At 37.7% G+C, this 13920-nt stretch overlaps 2 protein-coding genes and 2 pseudogenes across 2 annotated transcripts; 2 read left to right on the plus strand and 2 right to left on the minus strand.

The window, feature by feature from the left end:
• Positions 1 to 43: 43 nt before the first annotated feature.
• LOC125194152 (senescence-specific cysteine protease SAG39-like) lies at positions 44 to 1199 on the minus strand. Its single transcript, XM_048092209.2, has 2 exons — positions 779 to 1199; positions 44 to 692 (listed from the first exon to the last, which is right to left on the minus strand). Exons 1-2 carry the CDS (start codon positions 1197 to 1199, stop codon positions 103 to 105), a joined length of 1011 nt encoding a protein of 336 aa, XP_047948166.1. The 3' UTR covers positions 44 to 102.
• A 4810-nt stretch (positions 1200 to 6009) lies between these two features.
• Positions 6010 to 7016, minus strand: LOC125193058 (senescence-specific cysteine protease SAG12-like). The gene is made up of 2 exons (XM_048090765.2): positions 6686 to 7016; positions 6010 to 6599 (listed from the first exon to the last, which is right to left on the minus strand). Exons 1-2 carry the CDS (start codon positions 7014 to 7016, stop codon positions 6010 to 6012), a joined length of 921 nt encoding a protein of 306 aa, XP_047946722.1.
• Positions 7017 to 9125: 2109 nt separating this feature from the next.
• Positions 9126 to 9750, plus strand: LOC148929279 (uncharacterized; annotated as a pseudogene).
• Positions 9751 to 12548: 2798 nt separating this feature from the next.
• On the plus strand, positions 12549 to 13247 carry LOC148929280 (secreted RxLR effector protein 161 pseudogene; annotated as a pseudogene).
• The last annotated feature ends 673 nt before the right edge of the window (positions 13248 to 13920 follow it).

The following is a 13920-nucleotide window of genomic DNA, read 5'->3' on the forward strand; positions in this document are numbered from 1 at the left end:
TACAAGTAATTCTTGGAAAGTAGGTAATTTACATATATTAACATATGAATCCATATACAGATATCACTTTTATAATAAGCTTTCACAAACTTCATCCCAATATCAGGCTGTTGGATAAGAAGCTTCCATGGCGATGCCACAGAGGCCTTCTGCAGCTTCAACATCCCTCTGCATCCTGATGTATCCATCTTCACCCCAGCTAGTTCCCCACGAGTTCTTGACAATCCAATACTTGGTGCCATCACTAGCCACACCATACCCAACTGCAGTCACACCATGGTCTAGCTCGGTCCCACACTCTCCAGTGAAGACTCCACTCGAGTAGAACTGAAAGTCTGAACCACTAGCATCAATGGCCACGGATACCGGTTGGTTAACCACTGCTTTGAGGAGCGCTGATTCGCTGTTGGATGGCACGTCCTCGTACCCAGTGATCTTGGCTGCGTCAGATGATTCCTTCTTCGAGTTGCAAGTGCCATCAACTCCTTGGTAAGGATAGTTGGATTCTGTTGTGAGGCCTTTGTTGTTAATGATATACTGAAACGCATCATCCATTAATCCACCATTGCAGCCTTGATCTTCACTTGTGTCGCAGTCAACAAGTTGTTGTTCAGATAAAGAAACAAGTTTCCCTGTCTTGATTTGGTTGATTCCTTCCGTGGCTGCAACTGCTGAAAACGCCCAACAACATCCTGCAATGTTTGTTTTAAACAAAATATTTAAAAAATGCAAAGTGTAATGTTTGAATGAATTAGAAATGTGCGTGAGAGAGAGTTACCACATTGGCCTTGATCCTTAACAGGAGTAACAGCTCCCTTCTTCCTCCAATCAATACTGGCTGGAGCTGCACTCACATTTGCATACCTAAACGACGACGAAGCAGAAGCCTTAGATCCCATTCTGTATCCATTTCTAGAGTTGTGAAACTCAGCATTGGTGAGATCAGCAAATCTGTTGACAGCAAGCTTGTAAGGCTTTGAAGCTGCTTCGTTGAAGGACTCGATGTACTCAACATTCTCCTTGAATATATTGAATCTCTTCACCTTCTCCGCCTCATCTTTGTACACACGACCGTTCTCCACCATCCATTTCTCATGCCTCTCCATCATCGATGCATCGGGTGCAGTTCGAGCTGCAGCTAGAGAAGCCCACAACCCGAGCAGCGCCAGAAGCAGCTTCCAAGTAGCTAGCGAAGCCATAGTTGTTTCTTTGTGTTGAATGAAATCTGTTTAGAAATGTTTTAAGAAGGTTGATAATTTAACTGAGGAAAAGGTCAGATATTTATAGCTGTAGAAAACATGCATTAGAGTTCCGAAGAGCTCGACGTTCATGTCTGCCTCGACAAATTACTTTTCCAACAAATTAATTTCTTAACTCAATTTCGTCGACGCACCGCTAATTAGTATACTATACTAGTAGACTAGTAGTATATTTATTTTCATCTAAGTACGTAATGTCAAAAATAGAGTACCGCCACCATTTGATTTTTATTTTGTTTCATCAAAAATGGTAACGGAGTGTCACCACTTTTTCTAAGTTATAAAAATAAATTTTATTATAAATATTAGGATTAAATTCACTGCCCAACCGCAGATAATATCAAATAAGCTACTACTTGAAAGATGAGATTTATCAAAGTGTTCAGTGTTCATGAATAATCGATTACATGTCTGATTGGTTCAGAGGGTGAATTATTTGCCCTGAGACAAGATGTATAGTGTATAGAAGGATGTTGAGAGGACATTTGGTGTCTTGCAATTTCCCTGGGTAGTATTAATGGACCGATGAAAATGTGGTACGAATCATATATCACCAATGTGATGCGGAGCCATGAATTTAACGATGGAGAGTTCAAATTTATGTTAATAGTTGTTTAGTTTTTTTGTCAGTGTCTTTAAACACAATCGTGGGAGAAATAAACCGTGAAAAAAAGTTAGAAGAAGGACAATAAAAACTATAAGTACATATGGAGGCACAAGAATATGTGAAATAAATTATATTGATTACTTACCAGTTAAATTATTCTATTCACGTTTTATCACCCAAGGTGCACCGCTTCTTATCCCGGGAGTATATGGCCCAACAAGCTTCCGTCCACGTGGGGCAGGCTCATGGCCAGCTCCGATCCAACAAGATCTAATTGAAGAAATTAGGAAATGTAACACTTGTTTTAATCTAGAAATTTAAATTAATGTAATTTGTGCTATTTAAATTTTTATATATATTTTTTAACTTTTAACTAATGTAGTTTTTTGAATTTAATTACATTTATTATTTAATTTAAATTTTTTGTAATTGTCACATTCACGCACAAATCAAAATCTTGTTGTCTTTTGGTAATGTTAAAAATGACAAAATTTTAATAGAATAAGAAGTGAAATAAGAAAATAAAGGATATAAATGAAAAAGACTATTTTAATTAAAAAAACACATTGTTTTGAATCTTACTAATATAAAGTGGCAGTTTATTGAAAAGTCATTTATGTCCTTTTTGGAGGGAAAATGTAAAGCTATTTTATTTATCCTTTTTGTCATTTTGAGAAATGGCAACTATTGGACAAAAAAAGAGACAAATATTATTGAACAAAAAAATTGGTCTAATGAAACATTGGCTTCTCAAACCAGATAAAACACCTATACATACACACATCTTTAATTGAAGCTGCATTTTTATTGATTGATTTACTGATACTTTTATTTTTTATTGCAGCAAAGCAGGAATCTTGGAATCCGGCGACGGCTCCGGCGATGGGTGGCGAAGGCGGCAAGGCTGATGGAGGCGGGGCAGTGGCGGCAAGGCGGCGACTGGCTATGAGAAAGTGACAGATCCGGGGCGAGAGAGATATGAGGGAAAGGTGTGAACATGAAAAAGAAGGGGAAGAAGAGAGAGAAGTACAACAGAAGCGGCTACCAGGCAGTGCAGACTCGCCAAAATCCTCCGGCGGTTGTGTGAAACCGTGAGAGATTCGTGAGAAAAAATAAGGAGAAGAAGAAACGGAGAGGAAGGAGAAAAACTGGCGAGGCAGCGGCGGTGGCGAAGGTGACGGCGGTGGTCGGAGGAAAGAGAGATGAGGAAAGGAGAGGGCGGCGGTGGGCAGCTGCTGGCCGAGAGTGTTATGAAGTGTGGCGCAGTGGCGGGTGTGGAGGAAGCAAGTGGGTGGTGAATCAGGGCGGTGGACGGCGAGGCAATGCGTGCCGGCGAACTGTGTCGTCGGGCAAGCGGAGGGAGGGAGGGAGGGAGGCGGGGCGGGCGGGCGGCGGCGCGTAACAGGGCGGAAGGATTGGGGTACCGTTGAGGGAGAGAGAGAGAGAGAAATCAGGCGCATGTTTTAGGGTTTCATGGAATACTATTAGTTATTGTATTCTAATTGGGCTATAATTTTGGGCTTTTAATATAGCATATAATTTGTGTTCATATAGGAGTAGTATATAATTAATGTTCTTTTTAATTTTAATTGTAGACTTTGTATAAACTTATATACGATAAAAGTTAGTACAAAGTATTTAAGATAGTAAAGGAAGGAGAACACTCCATCCCCACTTTTTTTTAAAGTTATATACGAAGAGAGAGAAGAGATAATTGAATTATTTGTTATAGAAACCAATTTTGGATTAGGATAATATATTAATTGATTTTCATAATCTTAGCAATTTATTATTATTATTATTATTTAATTGATTTTTATTTAAGATAACTGTTCTTATTGTCTTTCTTTCAATTCTTCTAAAAGAATTCATGATATCCATTTGCTTTATTAGTTTATTACAATAAATATTGTGATATATGCAACATTCTAACAATTTTAGAAATTTGACCATTAGGATAAATAATAAAATGAATTATATTTCATGTTTATTTGGATAAAGATAATACTGATCAATTATTTAAATTACAAAATACTGTATAAATAATCAAAATTTCAAATAGTTTTTTTTTTTATTCTTTTGTAAATGGTAGTATTACATTTTTCTTTATTTGTATGTCTTATTTTATTTCATTCACACATCTCCTCTTTTGTTATTTCTTTTATTTTATATTACACTCATATCAAATAGTATTAAAATAGTATATAATCATCTGCTAAAATATGAAATGCATCATTGAGAGTGGCTTGAGAGAAGTACAATTGTACAAATATTTTTTTGTTGTTGTGTTTAATATTACAAATACTTATTTTATTTAGTTCTTATCTGTAAAAATATTTTTATACTTATTTACTCTATATTCTTTATTTTAAGTTAATATATCTTCATTATTTAAAAATATTTTGTCCTGTGCATAGCACAGGTGTTAACACTAGTATCGTTAAAATACGACATTTTGTGCATGAATGGAATGATTGAGAAAAGAATTGAAACTTCGTGATTTAATATTCCAATTTCATAGTTCATAGGATATACGAAAATTTGACCAAATATGATTTAAATGACTATTAACCCAATGAAAAAAAAGTTAACGTAACAGCTGAAAATAAGATTGTGACTAAAATATAAGTACTGCATTGGCCATTAGGCTCCATCTCAAAAGACGATGTTTGATTTATTACAGCTCACTAGAGCATCTTTCATGGTAATCCTATCATTATGGGATTTGGATTCTACATAACACTTGAAAGCCAACCCTATTATGGTGATGTGAATTCCACAATTCTATCTGTAGGAAAAATAAACGTGGGAAATTTCTAAAGGCAGGCCTTTCATCTTGGGTAACCTTCAAATTTATGGAATGCCTTAATGCTAAGATCTTTCATGTGGTCTCTCATATCTTATAAATTTGTGGAGTTTTGGGAGATGAGAACACACCAACAAATCATTCTCTCTTCTCTCTACCTCTCAAGCATTCTAGTTCGCACTTAGGAGCATTGCATTGCTCGGTTCTCGCCTCCAATTTAAGTTCGCCGGTGCCTACGAGTTTGAGGTGCTTCAACTCGGTAGGAGGAAAGTCGTTTCATCTTTGGGGACGTTGCGCCAATCCATGAGCACTAATCGGAATGTATCTCGTCTTGCGATTGTTGGAAATAATGTAGCCTTTACACGGACAGACTCTTGCTATTACAAAAGAACCAAAAACTAGAAGGTAAATACAATAAAAGGAACAAAGATGCAAACTATTGTCTTCTTCAAATGGAGTCGAGGTATCACTCTCTCCGCAAGACGAGATACGCCCCGACTAGTGCTCACGGATTGACGCAACGTCCCCAAAGATGAAACGACTTTCCTCCTACCGAGTTGAAGCACCTCAAACTCGTAGGCACCGGTGAACTTGAACTGGAAGCGAGAACCGAACAATGCAATGCTCCTAAGTTCGAACTGGAATGCTTGAGAGCTAGAGAGAAACTCCACCTATTTATAAGATATGGGAGACCACATAAAAGGTCTTAGCATTAAGGCATTCCATTATTCCATAATGCATTTGGAGGTTACACTGGATGAAAGGCCAAGGGCCTAGTCTTTAGGATTCCCACGTTTATTTTTCCTTCACTATCGCCTTGTTAATAGTTGTACTCATTAGTAAGTTGACATCTATAACTCGTTATGTTGTTGATGGAACTGATCTTCCAATAAAAATCTTCTTCAAGCTTAGATCTCCTATAAACATATTGTTGCACGATGTTTTTCTTGTAAAGCTTTTCATTAAAGGGAAACCCACTGCGCAAACTGGTCGGAAGAGCACCTGATAGACAATTCAATGCAAATCAAACAAGAATAACCATTCAGATATTAAATATCTCAGGTGGAATTCAACATATTGTGCCTTTATATAAGTCCAAGTTTATCTGTAATCACTACCCTTTCAGTCTTTTGCTTAATAGGAGTACTATTTTAATCTAAGATATTCTTAGATATATTCCATATAGACAACCAACTAATTAGTTCTTGGATAAGAGACTTCTTTAGTTACAAGTAACTCTTGGAAAGGAAGTCATTTACATATAAGTATATATTAACATATGAATCCATATACACATATCACTTTTATAATGAGCTTGCACAAACTTCATCCCAAAATCAGGCTGTTGGATAAGAAGCTTCCATGGCAATGCCACAGAGGCCTTCTGCAGCTCCAACATCCCTCTGCATCCTGATGTATCCATCTTCACCCCAGCTAGTTCCCCACGAGTTCTTGACAATCCAATACTTGGTGCCATCACTAGCCACACCATACCCAACTGCAGTCACACCATGGTCTAGCTCGGTCCCACACTCTCCGGTGAAGACTCCACTCGAGTAGAACTGAAAGTCTGAACCACTAGCATCAATGGCCACGGATACCGGTTGGTTAACCACTGCTTTGAGGAGCGCTGATTCGCTGTTGGATGGCACGTCCTCGTACCCAGTGATCTTGGCTGCGTCAGATGATTCCTTCTTCGAGTTGCAAGTGCCATCAACTCCTTGGTAAGGATAGTTGGATTCTGTTGTGAGGCCTTTGTTGTTAATGATATACTGAAACGCATCATCCATTAATCCACCATTGCAGCCTTGATCTTCACTTGTGTCGCAGTCAACAAGTTGTTGTTCAGATAAAGAAACAAGTTTCCCTGTCTTGATTTGGTTGATTCCTTCCGTGGCTGCAACTGCTGAAAACGCCCAACAACATCCTGCAATGTTTGTTTTAAACAAAATATTTAAAAAATGCAAAGTGTAATGTTTGAATGAATTAGAAATGTGCGTGAGAGAGAGTTACCACATTGGCCTTGATCCTTAACAGGAGTAACAGCTCCCTTCTTCCTCCAATCAATACTGGCTGGAGCTGCACTCACATTTGCATACCTAAACGACGACGAAGCAGAAGCCTTAGATCCCATTCTGTATCCATTTCTAGAGTTGTGAAACTCAGCATTGGTGAGATCAGCAAATCTGTTGACAGCAAGCTTGTAAGGCTTTGAAGCTGCTTCGTTGAAGGACTCGATGTACTCAACGTTCTCCTTGAATATATTGAATCTCTTCTCTTTCTCAGCCTCATCTTTGTACACGCGCCCATTCTCCACCATCCATTTGTCATGCCTCTCCATCATCGATGCATCGGGTGCAGTTCGAGCTGCAGCTAGAGAAGCGCAGAGTGAAAGGAAATGGGTAGAATTAGATTAATATAGATTAATTAATTATAGTTGGGCTATAATTATATTAGTTCATAAGCCCAACAATCATGAAACCCTAGTGACTCTTCATCTATATAATGGTTATTTATTCTCCATTGTGGGACATGAGAAATAGCGTAACATTAGAGAGAAAATACGTAAAGCTTTGTAGAGAGAATTCCTAGCATTCTTCTACGGAGCAATTGTACCGGGATAGTTCCTGCATCGGATTGGATTGCACGTGGACCTCGATAGTAGTGGATTCAACTTGCAGGATTCAATCGCAGAAGAAAACAACACAACAAGTAAGATTTAGTTCCGTTGTGTTTTACATGCTCAACTTGCAATATGATTATGAATCTAGATCTGTATTCTTGTATGCAATTTCCGCTGCGCTCATTAGATGAATACAAGAAAACCCAACAGTGGTATCAGAGCCCGGGGCTCGATTCATAATTATTTTGTTTGCTAATTAGTTGTGGATTAACCGTGTTCATGTAATTGAAAATTTTTGGAAAATAAATGAAAACTATAATTGTTTACGGATTTAAAGTTTCGAACTTCGAATCCGAAAATTTTGAAAAATTCTGCACTGATTTCTGAGAAATTAGATTTCTTATTTGATTATGTAAACTTCAATTCTTTATAAACGAAAAGTGACTTTGCAAAAACCAATGGCCAAACTCAAGTTTATATGTCAAAATCTTTTAAAATTAAAAGCTACGAAATTGGTTTTGGAAACTTAAATTTTGAAAGTTATGAACTGTTTTCGGAATTGTTTTACGCAATTAATTTTGAATTGGATTCAATTTCTTACTCCAAAATGGTGCAGATAATGAATATTATTTATTCCAAAGCTTTTGAGACTTATAACTCAAATCAGTTTTCATTCCGTTTTTTCGCTCCACCGAAGTCGGCATCAATGTTGTTGCTTGTGGAGACGGTAATTGACGACAACTGATTCTTCGCAATAAATGTCAGTGGCGTTTGTTTGTGAAGGGTGATGCAAATATGGGCCAAGATTTAATTAACATGACTGGGTCGGTTTTAAATAAGTTTGGCTACACAATAATAAGCAGTTGGGCTGTTTATTTTATTATTGCATCATTGTACATGGGCGTGAGGCAGTAGCCTGTTTATACTATGTATAATTTCAATTACATAATTGATTTTCAATTAGATTGATAAATTAAAATTTATATTAATTTAGAATTAATGTGTATTATTAGTCCACATTTAATTAAAGAATAAAATTTGATTTTATTTGTTGAGCATTATTTGATATCCTATGTGATAAGCATGCTATTTGATTTATGCTTATTTATTTTAACTATAGTAGTTAGAGACCGTTTTATTGTCTGGGTAGGCGGCGCCCAGTATGTGTAGTCCGTGTTATACTATGTCTGGGTAGGCGGCGCCCAGTATTTGTAGTCCGTGTTATACTATGCCTGGGTAGGCGGCGCCCAGTAATTGTTTGAAATTTAATATTGGATATTATATTCACATAACTAGTATCACACTTTTCCCCATAAAATATAAGTCTTGTTTTTGAAACAAATGCATCGTCCATCATAATTGTTTGATGTTCCTAGCCTTTTCGACCACGAGTTTTACGCCAAAGCGTTTACTCTAAATCCACAAGGTCTAGGCTCATTCATAGATGCATAGTTGGCATCGTGTGATGGGGTTGACTTGCTTAAATTGTTTAGTAAAGCCAAAGCGACCTAAATAGTTTATGGATGCATATTAATTGGATTAATAAACCAAGAATTGCAAAATAGTTGTTGCAATTGGCTTAGAGGCCTACCTTGTAATATTACTGTAGTGATCAGCCAAAGCAGGGGCTGCGATGATATGGACTTGGATCTTGGACCACTAAAATTTATATTTGATATAAATTCGTATTTTATGTTTGGGGGACATAATATATGTTAAAATTAGTGGGAGCTAATCAATACAATAAACTCTTGTTTGATTAGAGATACGAATGTGATCTTTATATGCTTTTCTAATTTACTTTTCATTGTATTTTTCTGTTCAGATAAAATGTCAAACTTGACTTACAAGTGTTTGATGGAAACACACAAATTGATTGGGTCAAATTTCACGGATTGGCTCCGTTGTTTGCGCTTGGTGCTAAGGCATGACAAAATTGATTATGTCTTGGACAAACCAATTGGTGTCGTTCCCAGTAAGGAATCTTCTGAGTTTGCTACGTTTGACGCAGCTGCTCATGAGAAACATGTTGAAAATGCAAATGATGCTCAGTACATCATGTTGTCATCCATGAGTTTGGAACTTCAAAGACAACATGAGCACATGCTTCCATATGAGATGGTTAAACACTTGGAGAGTTTGTATGCTTCACAAGCTCAAACTATGGAGTATGAGATACTTCGCGATCTCTTCAAGTGCAAGCTTCATGATGGAGGCAAGGTTTCTGAGCATGTGCTGAAAATGATTGGTTTGATTGAGAGGTTAGCATCGATTGGAACGGTGCTTCCCGCAAATGTCTCAACAAATCTAATTCTTCAGTCTCTTCCTAGTAGTTTTGAGAATTTCATTGTGAATTTCAACATAAACAACACGAAGGTTGGGCTGCCAGAGTTGCACAACATGCTTAAGACTTATGAGTCTTCCACTACTAAGGTAAAATCTGTGCTCATGGTGAGCTCTTCTGCGAAGTCTTCCAAAGGGAAGAATAAGCAGCAACAGAAGAAGAAAGCATCTAAGGATGTTGTTCTAAAGCCTAAGAGTGGAGGGGCTAAGAAGAAGTCGAAGTTATCAAAGGATGAGTGTCTTTTCTGTCATGAAAAGGGACACTGGAAGAGAGACTGCCCAAAATTCAAGGCACAAGGTGCAGAAAGTGGGAGCTCAGGTATGTTTGTCATTGAGATAAATATGTCTATGAATAAATCACAATCTTGGGTATTAGATACAGCTTGTGGCTCACACATTTGTAATAATGTGCAGGGTCTAAGTGACTGCAGGAAAGTGAGGCCTGGGGAAGTTGATTTGCGTGTTGGGAATGGAGCAAGAGTTGCTGCCGAATGCGTGGGGACTTACAGATTGGATCTTCCCTAAGGACATAGACTAGAATTGTTCAATTGTTATTTCGTTCCAGTTATTTCTAAGAATATTATTTCCATTCCGATGTTAGACATTGAAGGTTTTTCCTTCCATTTTGCAAACAGCAGATGCTCGTTTTCTTTTAATGGATTGTTTTATGGAAATGCCGCTCTTGAAAATGGATTATATATGCTTGAATACAAACGAAATATTTTCAATGTGCAAAACAAAAGACCTAAGCTATGTAATACGAATAATGCAACTTATCTATGGCATTGCAGACTTGGTCATATTAATGAGAAAAGAATAGCAAGATTGAGAAAGTTAGACTATCTCACTTCATTTGATTTAGAATCATACGGAGCTTGTGAATTCTGTCTCAAAGGAAAAATGACAAGTAAACCATTTTCTGAGAAAGGGGTGCGTGCTAAGGATTTGCTAGAGTTAATTCACACAGATGTGTGTGGACCGTTTCCAACTCAAGCAAGAGGTGGTTATTCGTACTTCATAACTTTTATTGATGATTTGTCAAGGTATGGATATGTGTATCTTATGAAACATAAATCCGAGGCCTTCGAGAAATTTAAAGAGTTTAAGTGTGAAGTTGAGAAACAACTTGGGAAAAGTATCAAGACTCTTCGATTAGATCGAGGAGGGGAATACTTGAGCCGAGAATTTCTTGATTACTTGAAGTCACATGGAATCCAGTCAGACTGGACACCTCCTGGTACACCTCAAATGAATGGAGTATCTGAAAGGAGAAATCGAACATTATTAGATATGGTTCGATCCATGATGAGCTTCGCCAGTCTCCCTTTATTCCTATGGGGCCATGCCTTACTAACGGCTATTTACATTCTAAATAGGGTTCCCTCTAAATCAGTTGAGAAAACACCATATGAGTTATGGTGTGGCAAGAAAGCAAGTCTTAACCATATCCGGACCTGGGGTTGTCCAGCTTTTGTTAAGAAAATGATGACTGATAAATTGGAAACTAAAAGTGAGAAATGTTATTTTGTGGGATATCCTAAAGAAACTAAAGGATATGAGTTCTACTGCCCTGGAGATCACAAGGTGATAATCTCTAGGAATGTGACGTTTCTTGAAGACAGTTACGTCTCCAAGGAACAAGGTCAAAATATAGTAGATCTTGAAGAAATTCAAGAACCACAAGATAACATTGAGGATAAGGGATTATCCACTGGATTGGACAATAACTCAGTGGAAGTTTTTGATGATCTATTGGGAGGGGAAATTACTCTTAGAGAGGACCTTAGAGAGACTCTCGAGGGACCACCTCAAGACAATGAGATGCATCAAAGACAAGATAATGCAATAGTTGCATCACCTCCACCTCAAGAAGATCATAGTGATATTCCTGAACCTTCTCACATACAGAATGAACAGCCTGATCCAGAGCAAAACCAACTCAATAGGCCTAGAAGGACTCGTCGTCCACCTGAGAGACTAAATCTAATGGTTGAGAACCAAGATGATGAAGTTGATTTAGATGACGATGAGCCTAAGACCTATGCCGAGGCAGTGTCAGACACCGATCGAGAGAAGTGGCTAGAAGCCTTGATATCTGAAATGGACTCGATGTACTTCAACTTAGTCTGGGAACTAGTTGACTTGCCAGATGGGGTTTACCCTATAGGCTGCAAATGGATCTTCAAAAAGAAGAGAGATGCAGATGGCAAAGTACAAACCTACAAGGCTAGGTTAGTGGCAAAGGGTTATAGTCAGCGCGAAGGCATTGACTATGATGAAACCTTTTCGCCAGTTGCTAAGATCAAGTCCATTAGGATATTACTTGCAATTGCTGCATACTACAATTTTGATATTTGGCAAATGGATGTCAAAACCGCATTTCTCAATGGAGAATTAGAAGGCGATGTCTATATGACACAACCTGAAGGTTTTGTATCGAAAGAAAGGCCGAATGCAGTGTGCAAGCTAAAGAAGTCCATTTATGGACTTAAGCAAGCTTCGAGGAGTTGGAATATTTGTTTTGACAGAACAATCAAATCGTTTGGTTTTGTCAGAAGCAAAGAGGATCCATGTGTTTATAGTAAACGCGAAAATGGAAACGTCGTATACCTTATCATATATGTTGATGACATCTTGATTATGGGAAGCGATCGTTCCATGATGCAATCCGTGAAAGAGTGGTTGTCTAGATCCTTTATGATGAAGGATCTGGGTGATGCTTCCTATATCCTTGGAATTAAGATCTATCGAGATAGACCAAATAGGATGTTGGGATTATCACAATCCACATACATAGACAAGTTGTTAAGGCGCTTCTCAATGGAGAATTCTAAGAAAGGTTTTCTTCCTATGGGACATGGCATTGTATTGTCAAAGAAGGATTGTCCTTCTAATGACAAAGAAAGAGACAACATGAAGAGGATTCCATATGCTTCGGCTATAGGATCTATTATGTATGCCATGATATCTACTAGGCCAGATGTGGCCTATGCGCTTAGCATGACAGGCAGATTTCAGCAAAATCCCGGTGAGGAACATTGGAAAACTGTTAAGACTATTCTTAAGTACCTTAGAAGGACTAAAGAATATTTCTTAGTCTATGGTGGACAACTAGAGTTATCAGTTACTGGGTATACTGATGCTAGTTTCCAAACAGACCATGACGACTATAAGTCTCAGTCTGGATATGTTTTTATCCTCAATGGTGGAGCAGTGAGTTGGAATAGTTCCAAACAAGGTACAACTGCCGATTCCACCACCGAAGCCGAGTATATTGCTGCATCTGAAGCTGCCAAAGAAGATGTTGCTTTGTTAGAGTTCGTTAAGGAACTGGGTGTTGTTCCGAGTGCCAGTAGTGCAATACCTTTGTACTGTGACAACACTGGTGCTGTTGCGCAAGCAAAAGAACCCAGAGCTACGAACAGGAACAAGCATGTTCCTAGAAGATATCATCTGATCAGAGAAATAATTGAAAGAGGCGACATAAAATTAGAAAGAGTACCCACTGATGATAATTTAGCTGATCCTTTCACTAAACCGTTATGTATAGCAAAACACAACAAGCACTTTGAGAGCTTAGGTGTTAAGCATGTTGGTAGATGGCTTTGAATCAGTGGGAGTTGAAGTTTTATATGTCTTAGAAACATTTTGTATTGAGACATTATTACTTGATCACATTCTATGAAAATTTTATTTTCTATGGGTTTTGTGCACTTATTGGAATAATTGTTTAAATGTTTGTCTTTATTCTAAATATTTGTTCCCTTGAATTGTGACTGTCGTTAATGGGGTGAGACATTAATGATATAGTATAATTCTAAAATAGCCCTAACCAATGATCATCAAGAATGGGATATTGATGATATGTTATAGGTTAGCATGGGGTTTGCATCACATTCTTCGAGAATGTAGTTGTTCTCACAGCTATGAGATATTTGATACTCGTGATGGACACATGGTATACTTTGGAGAGTATTGGTATACCCTACTATTAAACTGTTTTGTTAAGTGTCTACAGTTTATTAGTGCATGAAGTATGTAATAGTCCTTGGATCTGAGGTCATTACACATTTTGTTTGTTGAGTGGTGTGCTTTGATCTTGTCCAACGCTTTGCCTCCCAAAGGAGGATTGAGACACGGACCTGTGTTGGGTATATCATAAGATAAATGAAAATGGTAGTTGAGCCAAGATTGAGATTCATTCCTCGATTAGAATTTCGAGAGAACACTCAAATTCTCTATATTACTTGACCACTAAGTCATTGGCCAATGCGAAAGATAT

This window comes from Salvia hispanica, chromosome 4 (assembly GCF_029641045.1).
Source record: "Salvia hispanica isolate PSC_SH4W2 chromosome 4, Shi_PSC_v1, whole genome shotgun sequence".
NCBI lineage: Eukaryota > Viridiplantae > Streptophyta > Magnoliopsida > Lamiales > Lamiaceae > Salvia > Salvia hispanica.